This window comes from Ipomoea triloba, chromosome 10, assembly GCF_003576645.1.
Source record: "Ipomoea triloba cultivar NCNSP0323 chromosome 10, ASM357664v1".
In the NCBI taxonomy this organism is placed as follows: Eukaryota; Viridiplantae; Streptophyta; class Magnoliopsida; order Solanales; family Convolvulaceae; genus Ipomoea; species Ipomoea triloba.
In genome coordinates this window covers 4718931-4735376 of record NC_044925.1, presented here as the reverse complement: position 1 = coordinate 4735376, position 16446 = coordinate 4718931, and the positions used below count along the sequence as shown (strand labels likewise).

Genomic DNA, 16446 nt, shown 5'->3' with positions numbered 1-16446 from the left:
TGAAGATGTAATAGACCTATTGAATTGATTAGGTATCTCTACTTTACTCTTGTTTTAATTAATTGCATTGTTATTTCTATTTGATTTCCTTGTTATTTTCTATTGCTTTGATCTTTGATTTGAATTATGCTTGAGTAGATTAGTTGAGGGGATTGATTGCCCCATAATTAGCTCTTGTGATTGATGATTGAATTCTTCCATTTGACTGTGAAAATGATGAAGCAGGGTGCTAGTCTTGTGTGGCTGATATCTTTCATGATTTGCTTCTATTTCCGGCCGGGGTAGATAGTAGACTTAGTGAAAGTGTGTGATTGCGCAATAGCGGGTCCTCATGAGTTCAAATCATCCACATCCCCGCCCTCTATCTGGAAGGATGAGGTCCAGGAGGAGTGGTAGACCACATGTTCGACGAAATGCCCCAACCGTATGAGGATTTGGGAGTCCAAGTGTGACGCCACTCGGCGAAGATACCGTGGGCTCCCGTGATTATTCCCGAACCTCGTTTCTACAATCTCCATAATGCGGTCAATTGCATAGGCTAGTTAAGACATTCAACCCCCTTGTTCTTTTAAATCAATTTCCTTAGATTCACCCTTGCAACCCTCCATCCATGATTCAATTGTCCTCTAGTAATCCTTGTAACTCTTGTCTCTTAACCTCCTAAATGACAACACTACTTCAACTCCAATTTGTCATTCTTGAGAACACGACACTCGGGACCTTCTTCCTCGTTTTATCACTTTCATCCACCTCACCATTAACTACTCTTTCACTCAAATACATACAGTCTTAATAATGAGGTTGAGAAGCAGCATGACTTGTCATATGCAACACGAGTGTACTTACAACACGAATCTTAATAATAGTAGCAAGACTTTAATAAGCAGTAGAACTCATGAGCATAGGGGAGTGATAAGCAAGAGAGATTCTTTTCAAGGAAAATCAAGAGATTCTATGTTCAAGTAGCATACAAGGTTTTTCTTACTCCTAAATGGAAATGTTGGCAACTATCCAAGGAAGATATATATGTACTTGCCCAAACAAGTATAGTTGTTGTGGAAAGAGGTTAAAATTAATTTTATATATAAGTTGCATATAAGGGTTGGACAAAAGTCTACACTTATCAAATTCTAATTATTTAATTGTAAATTGATCAATTTGAATTTGTTTTCCTTCAATTAACAAATTTACGAAACAAGAGATACTAGAGATAAGTGTAATTAAATATCATTTTGAAGAGTCACAAAAAATATGTGTGATATATTTTCTATCAAGTAAGAAAGATAAGCTTTCAATGCAATCCAATTAAAGAGACTCGAAACTTCTAAGCTAATCCAGGCCTTCAAGAAGTCTCTTTTCTTGGAGGAAAATGGTAATTAAGCACCATATGCTTTCAAAGATAGTAATTAAGAGCGAAAAATGGTAAACCTATTACAATGCCAACTTTTTATTTTTTTTTATTACATCATACATCTCATATTCTCTGTCTAATTCAACTAACAAAAGTCATTCAAATAATTAATATAGGAGTCGATATAATGTTTCTGAATCAAACTCATACAAAGATTGTTATTTCTTGAAGTAACATAGTGTACACCACAAGATTACATGTTAACTTGGAGGTGGAATGGATACATAAAATTCCACTAGTGATATTTTTAGTAGGATTTGAATTTAGTGACTTTTTGATGTTCACAGGCGTTTACGATATTCAGCCAATGCCCACAATGGGAAGTAACTCCTATATTGTGCATCAGCCAATGCCCACAATGGGAAGTAACTCCTATATTGTGCATAGTGCAACATGCAATTCCTCATAAAGACTCCAGTAATGTCCTGATTATGTTTTTGTAATTATTAATTATTAGGAAAGTATTTGAAAAAAAGATAATGTAATTATTAATTATTAGGAAAGTATTTGAAAAAAAGATAAAATTATTTAAAGAAAAGTAGCTATGTATGTCTTTATATTTATATGAAATAGCAATTTCAACCTTTTTGAATTGTTAATGTAAGAATTATTGTCCATCAAGTTTTGTATAAGGTGATAGTTTTGATTACTCACCAATAGAGATTTTTAAAGTGCATCACTTTCACGTTGCATAGGTAAAACATTTTAGTCAACATAGGAAATTTGCAACTGTAAACCGTTAAAGTCTCGTTAACAAGCCAAGAAACCAAAACCGTCACCTTGTACATACTAAACATTTGAAGGGTTATTAATATTTTTGTTAGTAATTGAAGATTTGAAATTGCTATTTTCTATAAATATTTTTTCCAATATTTGAATTACAAATACATAGGAGGTAAATAGTTTAATTAAAATAGTTGACTTACTTGTTGAGGGAAATCTCCATCTTCCATTTGTGCATTGATTAATAACTTAGCTGCTTTGTGTAAAGGAGTTGGATCCCTCTCAGCCTAGTTAACAAGGAAATAGATACGACAAAACACACCCTTAATTACATTAAAGCATACTGTTAGATTTCACTAAACGTACAGTACTAACCTGTCCAGAGTACATAAGTCCTAGCATTGCCCATGATGTTTGTACCAGATTTGTACGATTCCCTTCCAACGGTATATATTTCTGCTCATAAAATTATCAATGGTAGAGCATGAGAATTTGACAAATATAAAGCGTTGTATGGAATATATAGTTTTTATGAGAAAATTAAGAATCAATCTCAACTTTAAATTTACAAAAAATCGAACAGATCATATCATAATTTAAAAAAACAAAAAAAAAAAAAAAACACAGTGACATTTTCGTAATTATGATTAATTTTACATGCCTATATATTTATATTGATTAACTGATATACTGTACCATGCTTGGGCAAGATTCAAGACATTCCCCCCAGCCACCTTCTTGGTTCTGTTTTGATAGGTAGAAGTGAACAGCTTTGCGAATGGCTTTACTATTCTCGTAATTCTTTCCCGCAGTTGCCAGCCCTAATAGGGCAAAGCAAGTGCCATAGAGGAAACAAATTCCCCAGTACCCATACCATGACCCATCTGCTTGCTGTTCATTTTCAAGGTATTGTACTGCCTTTGATATAGAAATATCAATTTCTTTTGGTCTATAATTCGGATATTGAGATCTGAAGGCCGCAAGAGCACTGATTATACATCCAGTAGGTTCTACATGCCTAATCCACAATAATATTTTGAAGATGATTAGTCATTTTATATATTTATATGATGTTATCGTTTAAAGAAGAAATTGTGAGCTTACTCTTTCTCTACTACAATATCTGCAAAGAATTCAGATGGATTCAACAGTTGCATATATGGTTGCGGAACAGGAGGCTCCCAGATAGAAAAACCACCACTGTTGGGACTCTTCAATGTAAGAGACCATGAAATATAATGTTAATAATGTTGGCTATGTGATGGGCCGAGGTCGGTAAAGGACCAAAGTCCAACACCTGTCTCTCGAAAATATGATGACAGTTTATAAGAAAATAAAGTTGCGTCTTCGCTATAACTTTTAGCATAGTGTTAAGAGTTTATAGTAATAAGGGGTATCAGAGTGGGAAAGTCTTACTTGAAGATAAAGCAAAACATCTACAGCTTCATACAAGCGCTGAGCATCGGCCTTTTCTCCTACAATTTCCGGATGCATTTGCCCAAGGAGTAGCAGACACTGCAGCAAATTAAAGTTCAATTCACAGAGGTCATTTCTTTTTTTTTTTTTTTTTTAACAGAGTAGTTTGCATATATAGCCTTGAATAAATAAAAGTAGATTGCCTTAAGAGCCTCTGCTGTGCCGTCGGAGAGAGTCCAACCATGGTCTTGATCAGAGAATGTCCATGATCCTTTATTGAAATGACGATACATACTTTTGAAGTCTCCTTTTGGATTTTCTTTTATCTGCATATTTTTATTAGTGTTAAAGGGAGTTTGAATTGGAAAGTTAATTTGGTCTCAGATTCTATAGCTAAAACTAGCTAAATTTTGATCAAATTTTTTACCATACTTGTGATTCTTTGATATAGAAATGAGCCTTTTTCAAGCAGTCTCCATATTCCTCTACCATCCCACTGGCAATTATAGCTTGAGTGGCAAAAGTGGAATCCCAATTCTGACTCCCAAAACTATGCATCGTCATTCCATCTTCTGAAACCCATAAGTAATCAGGAATTCTAGCAAGATGGTATTTGAACTCATCGCAATTTGGATCTTCTGCCCACCAGCACATCATTTGCAAACTCTATACCCAAAAATAAAGTTTAATATTTTCATTCATATTTAATTTAATTGGTCATATTGAGCAAATCTCAAAAACTATTTTCAAAATTTGTATTGTAACTAAAATTTTGAAACGCACAAAAGTATGAATCTTATTTCAAATTATTCACAGAAAGATTTTGAGGAATGGAGGACAAGACTCCAAATAAATCTCTCAGCAACGCATTCACGGATGTGGGATGTCGTTGAAAATGGACTAATCATAATAGATAAGGTCATCTTTAGTAAAGTTAAAGGAACTCTGACCTCCATAGGAAATGAACAAATCAGGGATCAGAGGTTGTGAATGGGAATGAAGTAACAGTTACCTTGACTAATTTCAGAAGGATTGGTTTGTGTAGTGAAGGAGAAGCTAATAAAGAAATTCTTAGCTTCCTGTAGATACAAAGTCGCTTTAGACGATGATTGTTATTAGGAGGAATAGAAAGTTTCGAATTTCAGCAACTAGAAGAGGGTATTGAATCTATAAATCCAAGGACTCTTTGAGTCTTTGAATTTGTTACCCTGTGCGTTGAAGGGATAACTAGCGATCTGGATCATTAGAAAAAGTTCTTATGAGGAGAACAAAATGAGTTGTTGAAGAATGCAACTTGTCTGACACCTAGGAGTTTACATGCCAGACAAATTCGTGAAAAGTAGGAGTAGCTCTTTTTGACTTTGTAGTGCTCATCATTCATACACACTTTTGGGGAAACAGTCTTTACCATATGGATATTAAGTTACAAGAGTTCAGAGATATGGCAGCTGATTATAAGGGATCTTGGTAGCTTTTGGGTGGCTAGCTACCACTTGCTGAGTGACAATAGGTAACTTTGAATTTTTAAATGACGCTCATCCATTGTCATCTATAAAAGGAAGACCTCAAGCTTAGAAGAAAAGAGAAAATCTATGTAAATTATTGAAGAAAAAAAAAAAAAAGAACTGATCACCTTTTCAAGCTACTGTTGAAGTGCTACATTGTTGAATCAAGCTTCTAAGCTAAAGAAATGAATCAATTTGATACTTGCAAGTCTATAGCTCTCAACTGCAATCATCTTTCAGTTGAAGGAAGTTGGAAAATTAACCTAGCAATGGGACTTGGTGTGTGACTCTTGACTAGTTTTTAAAATTGTTAAAAAGTCTATTCAACCCCTACCCCTTCAATCTTTTAGACTTTTTGCTTGCCAAAGACACACACACAAATATATATATATATATATATATATATATATATATATATATATATATAAGGAAAGCTACAAAATTGTAAATAAAATCAAAATATTATTTGATTATAGAAAAATCTTATATGCAAAAAGTATAAATTTTAATAATAATTAAATATGGATAATATTATCTTATAATTCATTAGATTTGTTAGGAGTATAATCTTTGTGTTATAGTAGGACTCTTGTTGAGTCCCTAGTTTAGTGTTATTTATTATCTCTTCTGAACTATTCTCTGTAAGTTTACGTTTTCAGATAATCTATATTCTCATCTAGTATTAGTAGTCTCCAGGACTCTCTTTCCATGGCAGGTCAGATTAACAACGACGGCTCTGTTCAGGCCTCTTCTGAACGGACCGTTTCCAACCTTGATTCTTCTCCTCCTGTGCCTACCGGTTCTTTGTCTTCTATGCACCACTTCGTCTCCATCAAGTTGACAAATCACAATTACTTGTTATGGAGGACACAATTGACACCGTTTTTACTCAGCCAGTGTTTGCTCGGTTTTGTTGATGGCACGCATCCCTGTCGCCCCCCCCCTGCGCTTGTGCCGTCGAAGGCTTCAACAGCAACCAGTGCAGCGACTGTGGCTTCAGAGATAGTGACTGCCCGTGCGGCGTGGCGCCACCAGGATCAGGCGGAGCTCTCCCTCCTTATCTCGTCACTTTCAGAGGAAACGCTTCGCCTCGCCATTGGGCGCACTTCTTCCAGGCAGCTATGGGCGGCGGTCGAGCAAACGTTGTGCTCATCCACCCGGGCTCGAACGTTGCGACTGCTTAGTCAGCTTCAGGCATTGCGTCAAGGGGACTCTTCGATCTTCGATTATTTAGGACGGGCTCGTATGCTCAGCTCGTTGAGGATCTAGCGCTTGCAGGGAGTCCAGTCTCAGCCAATGACAAGAACCTCTACGTCTTTCGTGGGTTGCGGCCGGAGCATAGGCCGTTGGTGGCGCCACTGACAAGGGGTGATCCTATCTCCCTCACGGAGCTTTATGATTTTCAGGTCTCGCAGGACTTCATCTGCGCCGATGATGGCGCCAAGCATACACCGGCGGCAATGGCTGCGAGGCGTACTGGACGCGGCGGAGGTTCCTCACAGCAGCAGTACCGCGACAGTGGAGGCTCTGGTAGCTGGCAGCAGCAGAACCTATCGCCGTAGCGTGCTGGCAGTGGCTCCGGCAGTGGTCACGGTAGGTGGAGTGGTGGTCCTACTGATTTTTTTGGCTGCCCATGCATCTCCCAGTGTCTGGCATCAGCCGCTTGGTCACCCTCATTCGCGTGTCTTGCGCTAGATTTTATCTTTATGTTCTGTTAGCTCTCATAAGTCTAGTGAGTTTTTAAACATTTGTTCAGCTTGTCAATTAGGGAAATCGTCCTGCTTTCCTTTATCTCGTGTTGGTCAATCTAGTTCTAATGTATTGGAGTTAATTTATACTGATATTTGGGGCCCTGCACCTTTTCTTTCATCATCTGGTTTTCGTTATTTTGTGTTGTTTGTCGATGATTATACACGATTGGTTATATCCCATGCGTGCAAAAACGGACATATATCCCATTTTTGATAAGTTTCGGTCACTATTTGAACGTTCATTTCCACGTAAAATTAAATCAATTCAATCTGATCTAGGGGGTGAGTACAAGAAGCTTCACTCAACCTTTTCTGCTCTTGGTATTCGCCATAGGTAATCTTGTGCGTATGCTCATGAGCAGAATGGCCATGTTGAGCGTCGCCATAAGCATGTTGTTGAGACGGGGTTGGCTTTGATAGCCCAGGTGTCTGTCCCTACTCGTTTTTAGGATTTTGCGTTTCAGGCGACAGTCTATTTGATTAATCGTATGCCCACTCGTGTGTTGAACGATGATTCTCCACATTTTCGCTTACAACGTTCTACTCCATCGTATTCTTTCTTACGTATTTTTGGGTGCTTGTGTTTTCCTTTATTACGGCCTTACAATCGTAATAAATTACAGTTTCATTCCAATCCTTGTGTGTTTTTGGGTTATCTTGATTCTTTCTATGGCTGTCGCTGTTTAGATCTTAACACTAACAAGGTGTTTATCTGTCACCATGCGTGATTCGATGAGACTGTGTTTCCTTTTGCTGCTTCTGGTTCTTTGCAAGTTCCCAAGCCGGCTGTTGTGCCCTGGGGTATAGCTCCTGTTGTTTCGCCCGTTCCTGGTTCGGGTGGTGTGCCTTCTGGGGCTTTTACGTGCTATAGTGAATCTTCCGGAGAAAGTCAGGCAGCTGCGGCTACAGGCCAACCTCGGCTTGGTCGCACTCGGTCGAGGGCACCCTTACGGAATCCCCGATCTCACTATATGGCTTTGCGTAGTATGGGTCTGACTCAGCATGTTCCTTTAGCTTCTGCCGTTGGCTTACCCGAGCTTACTTGTTATTCACAGGCGGTTCAGTTTTCCTAGTGGCGTGAGGCAATGGATCTTGAGTCTAATGCCTTGCTTCACAATCATACTTGACATCTGGTTCCTTTTTCTCCTGGAATGAATGTCGTGGGGTTCAAATGGGTTTTTCGAGCAAAGATGAAGGCTGACGGCTCGATTGAATGGTACAAAGCCCGCCTTGTCGCAAAGGGTTTTAATTAGGTAACCGGGCAGAATTTCTTTGAAACGTTTAGCCCGTTTGTGAAGCCGACTACGGTTCGTCTTCTTCTCTCTTTGGCAATCTCTCATAACTGGACAGTCAGGCAGTTGGACGTCCATAATGCGTTTCTGAACGGGGCATTGGCGGAGACGGTTTATATGCGTCAGCCACCGGGCTATGAAGACAGACTGCTCCGGGTCATCTGTGTTTGCTGCAGAGGTCGTTGTATGGGCTTAAGCAGGCACCTCGTGCCTGGTTTACTCAGTTGCATGATTTTTTGGTGTCCGTGGGCTTTGTTCCTTCTAAGACGGATGTGTCGCTGTTTGTCTACTCCTTTGGCTCTGTGAGGTTGTACTTGTTAGTTTACACATTGATTATATCTTGGTTTTGGGGTCTGATTCTGTGCAAGTGTTTGATCTTGTTTCTCGGATGGCTTTGGAGTTCAAGATTCGTGACATGGGCTCTCCGTCTTTCTTTCTTGGTATTGAGATGGTTCTGGTGACTGGTGGTATGCTTTTGTCTCAACAGCGCTACATGACAGATATTCTCAAGCGTTCTGGGATGGTTGACTGTAAGCCTATTTCTACCCCTATTTCTCTTGTTCGGGATACTGATGACCCTACTGTGCCTTATGCTGATCCGACTCAGTTTCGTAGCTTAGCTGGTGTTCTCCAGTATCTTACAGTGACTCGCCCGGGCCTTTCATTTGCGGTGAACAAGCTCTGTCAGCATATGCATGCTCCTACTATGGCTCACTGGGGTATGTTGAAGTGTGTGTTGCGGTATATTAAGGGGACGCTGTACTTCGGTCTTCGGATCTCTCGGTCAGTTTCAGCTTATGTTCATGCTTTCTCGGATTCGGATTGGGCTGGTAGTCCCGACGACCGGAAGTCTACGAGTGATTTTGCAGTCTTTCTGGGTGATAATCTGGTCTCGTGGTCTTGCCGGAAGCAGCGAACAATGGCTCGTTCCTCGACTGAAGCGGAATACAAAGCGTTGGCTGATGTGTCTGCGGAGGTTACATGGTTGGTGCCTCTGTTGCGTGAGATTGGTCTGCCTACGGGCTCTGTGCCTAAGTTATGGTGTGACAACTTAGGCGCTACGTATTTGTGCGCAAATCCAGTATTTCATGCCCGTACGAAGCATGTGGAGATCGACTATCACTTTGTTTGTGACAAGGTCTCCAAGAAGGAGTTGTAGGTGCATTTTATATCCACAAAGGACCAACTCGCTGATATTTTCAGCAAACCTCTTTCCAGTATGCGGTTTGCTTTACTCCGTGACAAGCTCAATATCGTCTCTCATCCGACTTGAGCTTGCGGGGAGTGTTAGGAGTATAATCTTTGTGTTATAGTAGGACTCTTGTTGAGTCCCTAATTTAGTATTATTTATTATCTCTTCTGAACTATCCTCTGTAAGTTTACGTTTCCAGATAATCTATATTCTCATCAGATTAACATTAAATCAATAAAAATAGTTAATAATATTATTAAAACTTATATATGCAAAAAGCAATAATTTGATTAAATGCATTATATTTTAATTAACCTTTTCTACGCAACCAATGGTAATATATCTGGTCTCTTCTGCGTTATAGCGCATATACTTGATTGCTTTTCTCATAGCCATTTCTCTAATTTTCTTGAAAGGCCAACGACTCATGAATGGCTCAACGCAATATTGAAGGGTGTTCCATAGCAGATCTTGTATGAAACTATGGGGGTAGTACAAGTCCTCCTGCATTGGTAGTTGTTTATATACAAGTCAATTTTAATTTTATCTATAGTTTAAAAGGGTACTTGATATATCATCAGTACGTAAGTGTGTTAAATTAACTAACCTTACAGCAATCCATGCGAGCACTGTTCCAATCAATTTGATCATAAGGTTTGACATAAATTTCATTTCTTATGCAAAAAACAAGATCAGTTAACGGTCCATGATATCTTCTTGCATACAAGTATGACATAGGCATGTACGTTGTCCGGCAATAACACAACATTTTGGCTATATGATAATGAGAGTTATCATTATAAATTTTAAATACTTTACTTATTTTATTATAATAAGCAATTAAGCACCTTAACAATTACCTGGATGGAAAATAAAATCGGAAGGGAAAAGCCAGAATTCTGGTGGGATTGGATTACACCCATCCCACTCATACACTCCAAGGACCTATATATGCCAAAAATTATTTAAATTTTAGCAATTGAAAAATGATTATTGTTAGGATGAAGTGCAGATTTGGCCTTTTTTAACGCAACAATTCGCACCCACCAGTCTTAAATGTCATTGTTGGAATTTGAACTTGTGATTCAACTTTGATACTATTTATTAAAATCAAGCATTTATTATTAGAAAAATACTACTCTCAATTTATACTCTCTATTGTTAATCCCACACAAAATCTATATATAGACACTTGTATTGAGACCCACAAGGACAAAAATAACTTATGAAAACCCGTCATATCGGAGAGTAAAATTGAGAGAGTAAGAGTTGGGAGTACATATAATAGAACTGTTATTATTATTTATTATTATTATTATGTTATTTGAACTTGTAACTCACAACTCGCAACGTATCTAAAACGTAACTTACAGAAAGATAAAGCTTTCCCCATGAGGGAATTCCAGTGGCACCTCCATTATCAACAATCCACTTTCGACCTCTAGCAATGGGACCATCACCCTCATCAGCTTCTTCTCCAAGCAAACGCAACGCCACATAGCTAAGTGCTGACCCAATCATGGTACTGTGTCCATCTACGTAAAATCCCCACCCACCATCTCCATTCTATCAAATCAAAACTTCATACAATTTAAGGAACTGATCCATTGGTAATTACTAGGTACAGCAATATTTTCATATCTATGGAACATGAAATTAATATAGAGTTAGATACGTACTTGATGATTGTAGATATATCGAACTAATTCTTTTTTATGCTCTGACGTTAAAATTGTTTCAATTGCTCCACTAATGTACAATGCAATCAGCTGCAAATCATTTTAAAAGAATTATCATTTTTTAAGTCACACGTGCACCTACAGGACCGTCTCACAAATCCTTCTCTGTGAGACGGGACGGATCGAGATAAAAATATAATACTTATAGTGAAAAGTGTATAACTAATCATAAATAAATTATTTGTTACTGAAAAAAAAATGTAACACTTTTGAAGAAAATGTAATATTTTGAAATCAAAATGTAAAAAATATTACATTTTTCTTCAAAATTTATACTTTTCCTTTATAAGTAAAGTAAGCTTTATTTCTTATTAGTATTATATTTTTTAGTATAAGTATTACATTTTTATCTCGATCCGACTCAATCTTTGAGAAGATCTTACACAAATTTTTGCCTTTTTTTTTTTCCTTTCTTTTATTATGATATCCCCTCCTCTAAAGTAAGGTAAAAATATGTATGAGACCGTCTCACGGATACTTAATTATCCGTGAAACGGGTAGGGTCAAGATGAAAAATGTATGTAATATTTATACTAAAAAATGTAGTACTAATTAATCATAAATAAAATATTTCTTACTTAGATAAATTGTAATACTTTTAAAGACAAATGTAATCCTTTAGATTTTGAATTGATTTAATATTATAAACCCGCCAACTGCACTGCACTGCACATGCCCTAGTGGGTTTTGTTGTGCGAGAAACGTGCACAACAAATGATGTTTTCCACAAAGGAGTGCACTAATCCAAAAACCATTCCTGCACGAGAACAAAATTCATTCTCTCACCTTCTTCTCTTTCCTCCACCAAACCCTCAAAAATGCATTGGTACGAATATTCTAAAGTAATCACTATATTATAACAGAATATATAGGATACCAATGGAGGAGTGAAGAACATAGGTCCAGCATTCTGAGCTGGCCAGTGTCCATCTCTAGCTTGAAGTGCACGGTTCAATCGTACGGCTTTTCTAACAGCTGTTGTGACAGCCTCGTAATTCACTGCTTCTTCCTCTCCTAGTCTTGCCGGAGGAATGCTCAACACATCAATCCCACTTTCTTTGATCATCTGTACACAAACATTAATCATCAAAAATTAAAAAATAAAACAATCAAATCAAGATTATATTATGACAAATATTAGGTGTACTCCCACTCTATACTCCCACACACAAAATCTTTATGGGGGTGTTTGGTTATTGGCTTATAAGCCAAATTTTAGCTTATTTGACTAAGTTTAGCTGTTTGACCAATCAATAAGCTATTTTGAAGTGTTTGGTAAATGGCTTTTTGGTCTTGGCTTATTGGGCCAATAAGCTGAAAATTGAAAAGCTAATGAAGGTAGTTTTTTGTATTAGCTTGTTGGGAACAATGGGTATATTGACTATTTTATCCTTTGAAATCAATGTGATTTACTTTTAAATGGGTGGTGTGTTTGTTATTTTATAATAATAATAATAATAAACGGGTGATGGGTTTGTTATTTTTAATAATAATAATAGAAAATAAATACGTAATAAAAATTGTTTTTGAATACTCATATAATTTAATAAGAGTTAAATAAACAAAAATAATTAACTTATGCCGTTAAAAAAGTATAGATGATATCCAAATTTTATAATTATTTATTAATAAGAGTTTATCTACTTGTTATATTTAAATGTTGAAATAATACAATACACTCATAACCTTAAATGTAATTTTACATTCAATCAGCTACTAGTAAACAGCTAATTTACCAAACAGTTTTTTATAACCAGCTAATACAACCCGCTGGTCAAACCAGTTAACGCAACCAGCCATCAACTACTAGCTAAACCAACCAGCTATCAGCTATAAGCTATCCGCCGTTTGCCAAACACCCCCTATGTATACAAATGTATTGAGACTCACATGAAAAAAAATAGTTCATCAGAAACGGCCACATCAGGAAGTAAAAATTGAAAGTGTAAGATTTGGAAGTAAAATAAAACTCATATATATATATATATATATATATATATTGTTACTGTATGTGACCTGCATTCTCATCAACAAATCACCAGAGACATGGAAACCACTCCGCCGGTTTGTTCTGAAGTCTTGGCGGGCTTTTTCAACTGCTTCTCGTTCTTCCGGTGTACCGGCGTTAGGGTCATACTCCCATATTTGTCTACCCACGTAGTTGTTGGTGCTGTACATGTACCGTCCCCCACCTTCACCAATCTTAAGCTTCCACATCTTCTTGCTACTATGCTGCTACGGTGATTTAACAGAAGAGGAAAACGAAAACTAGAGAGACATGTGATAAGAACTCAATACATATATATATAAAAGAAAGAATGGGCGAGCAGGATAGAACCCCTCTGAGCAGTCAATTTCACAATTTTGGTACATGATGGTCCCCGTTTGAAACGAATAAGCCTGGGGGGTGGGAATGAATATATTTGATTACAAAGTAAGGGGTGTTTGGTAATTGGTAGTAAGAAAAGTTCAAATTTTTCTAAAATTTTTTTTTTGAAAGGAAATGTTTTTAAAAATTTAAAATGTGAGAAAAGCATTCTTATGTTTGGAGTAATATTTGACGACATAGGAAAGTTTGGCTCAATCGTGAATCTAATTCCTTGATGACTTTGTGATCTTATATATATATATATATATATATATATATATATATAAATCTGTCCAAGTGTGGATTGCCCATATATATATATATATAAATCTGTCCAAGTGTGGATTGCCCTTAACGTGCGAACAATGCGGTCTGTCCAAGTGTGGATTGCCCTTAACGTGCGAACAATGCGGACACACCAGTCAATGTTTGCCCTTAACGTGCGAACAATGCGGACACACCAGTCAATGTATATATATATAAATCTGTCCAAGTGTGGATTGCCCATATATATATATATATAAATCTGTCCAAGTGTGGATTGCCCTTAACGTGCGAACAATGCGGTCTGTCCAAGTGTGGATTGCCCTTAACGTGCGAACAATGCGGACACACCAGTCAATGTTTGCCCTTAACGTGCGAACAATGCGGACACACCAGTCAATGTTAGAAAATACACCACTCAATGTTAGAAATCACACCGCAACGAAAATACACAAAAACACCAAAAACATACCACATACCCAAAATAATGCACCATAATTTTCCTGCCCCTAGTGGTGCATTTGCTAACATTGTGTGGTGTATATTTGCATACCTAGTGGTGTGTTTTTGGTAATGCGTACCTAATGATGCATATTTGTGTGCTGCATTTTCTAACATTGAGTGTTGTATATTTGTATACATAGTGGTGTGTCCGCACTGTTCGCACGTTAAGGGTCGTCCACACTTGATCATGACCCTATATATATATATAGGATTGCGTTCAGGTGCGCACGGGCTGTCAAGGAGAGAACTGCGAACGAATCGCAGCGCGCCACGTGTCTGGAATGTAGTTGCACCTTACGTTATAACTAGGTGCACGTAATGTTATAACTAGGTGCACCCAGGTGCATAAATGTTAACAAGGTATATACTTGCACTTGTAAGTGAAAATAGGTGCATACATGCAAGTAAAATGTATTACAAGTGCAAGTAAATTGTACAATGAGCATCAATACTAAGTGCACCTAATGTTATAATTAGATGCACCTAATGTTATAACTAGGTGACCTAAGTTGCACTCAGATGCATGAATGTTAACAAAGTAAATTACTTGCACAAGTGCAAATAAAATGTATTGTAGATGCAAGTAAAATGTATTACAGGTGCAAGTGAATTGTACACTGAACATCAATACTAAGTGCACCTAATGTTATAACTAGGTACACCTAGGTTGCACCAGGTGCATGAATGTTAACAAAGTAAATTACTTGCACAAGTGCAAGTAAAATATATTGTAGATGCAAGTAAAATGTATTACAGGTGCAAGTGAATTGTACACTGAACATCAATACTAAATGCACCTAATGTTATAACTAGATGCACCTAATGTTATAACTAGGTGCACCTAATGTTATAATTAGGTGCACCAAGGTTGCACCAGGTGCATGAATATTAACAATGTAAATTATTTGCATTTGTAAGTGAAAATATTTGCAAAAATAGGTGCATGAATATTAACAAGGTAAATTACTTGCACTTGTAAGTGAAACTAGTTGCACTAAAGTTCCAGTTATTTACGAAAATGCCACCACGTCATTTTTTTTAAATTGCATCTGATTCGTTGATCTGGACACGGGGACGGCTGTGGAGCGTTCTCATTTCCTACTTTGGCGGTAGTTCGCACGGGAGTGCGCCCCTATATATATATATATATATATATATATATATATTCTGTATTTTAAATATTTTTGTTTCCTATTATATTAATATACAAGTGTTTTATTAAACCCATAACTATTTGTTGTGTTTGTTTTCAACATACATAAAAGATATATGTTTGAGGAAAAAATCTAGACAAATTTAAATGAACCAAACATCTTAACTAATTTTCTAGGTAATTTCAATGTTACGTTCCATGGTAACACAAACCATGCATGTTAACTAATTTTTCCTCAAAAGTTATTACCATCAAATACATATTTTGGAATTATTTTCTCAAAAATTTAATTCACGGGAAAGGACTAAACAATCTCTTATGAATCATTTGGTTAGAAGGAAGGAATTAGGGGGAAGGAATTGTAATTCGGTAAAGAAAAGAATAAAATGAGAATAATGTAAAAATTCAAACCACATTATTTGGTAGGCAAGAAATTCAAATTACATTATAGGAATTGAAATGAAAAGATTACATTGTTTTCCTTTTTCACGTTGCACCGAATTAGAATTCATAGGGGACCAATTGAATTCCAATTGTTCAAATGGAAAAAATTGTAAATGAATGGAATTATAATTTCATCAAATCAAATTGCGTAACTAAAGAGTTCAAAAAATTATGTTGTAATTGTAATTTACATCCAACTAAACAGGCAATTAATGTTGGACCACGTAAAATTAAATAATGATTTCAGACGCAATGTTACCTGTAAGAGTACAATAATTGACTAAAATTAAAATTACAATAAACCTCCCGAAGGTCTTTTGCATTATAATAGTACAATTATATACTGGAGTACATTGTGAATGCTTTTATTTATTACGGTCGTACTCCCATATTTTTCTACCGACGTAGTTGTTGGTGTTGTATATGTACCGCCTCCCACTTTTGATAATTATACCATGGTCTAGGGCCTATTTTACGTTGTAGATCTTGGTCTTAAAATAATTTTCAGATCTTATAGTTGACATATTTTGTAATAATATGTGTCAGTAATTATCAAGTTATTTGTTTACATGCACAGAAACTGTTAACTGTACCATAAAGAATATGTTAACTAAAGGTACAGAATTTTTATATCATGATTCACAATACAATATGAACTCTGTTCCATGGTATAACAATTGCCAC

The 16446-nt window shown here is 36.7% G+C and overlaps 1 protein-coding gene across 1 annotated transcript; it reads right to left on the bottom strand.

The window, feature by feature from the left end:
* Positions 1-1538: 1538 nt before the first annotated feature.
* On the bottom strand, positions 1539-13309 carry LOC116031543 (dammarenediol II synthase-like). The gene is made up of 16 exons (XM_031273772.1): positions 13046-13309; positions 11907-12095; positions 10970-11059; positions 10662-10856; positions 10151-10235; positions 9898-10064; positions 9606-9794; positions 3983-4216; positions 3754-3876; positions 3551-3649; positions 3239-3345; positions 2831-3152; positions 2510-2590; positions 2338-2421; positions 1784-1836; positions 1539-1741 (listed from the first exon to the last, which is right to left on the bottom strand). Exons 1-16 carry the CDS (start codon positions 13244-13246, stop codon positions 1693-1695), a joined length of 2268 nt encoding a protein of 755 aa, XP_031129632.1. The 5' UTR covers positions 13247-13309; the 3' UTR covers positions 1539-1692.
* Positions 13310-16446: the final 3137 nt, after the last annotated feature.

What these genes read in the sequence shown, in the direction of transcription:
- LOC116031543 (XM_031273772.1), bottom strand. Translation starts at nt 13,246, where the DNA reads ATGTGGAAGCTTAAGATTGGTGAAGGTGGGGGACGGTACATGTACAGC. An exon ending in CCATTGGTTGCGTAGAAAAG is followed by an intron (nt 4,217 to 9,605) that starts GTTAATTAAAAT and finishes TTTTGGGTATAG; the next exon opens with AGTTTGCAAATGATGTGCTG. An exon ending in ATGTTTTGCTTTATCTTCAA is followed by an intron (nt 3,346 to 3,550) that starts GTAAGACTTTCC and finishes CTTACATTGAAG; the next exon opens with AGTCCCAACAGTGGTGGTTT.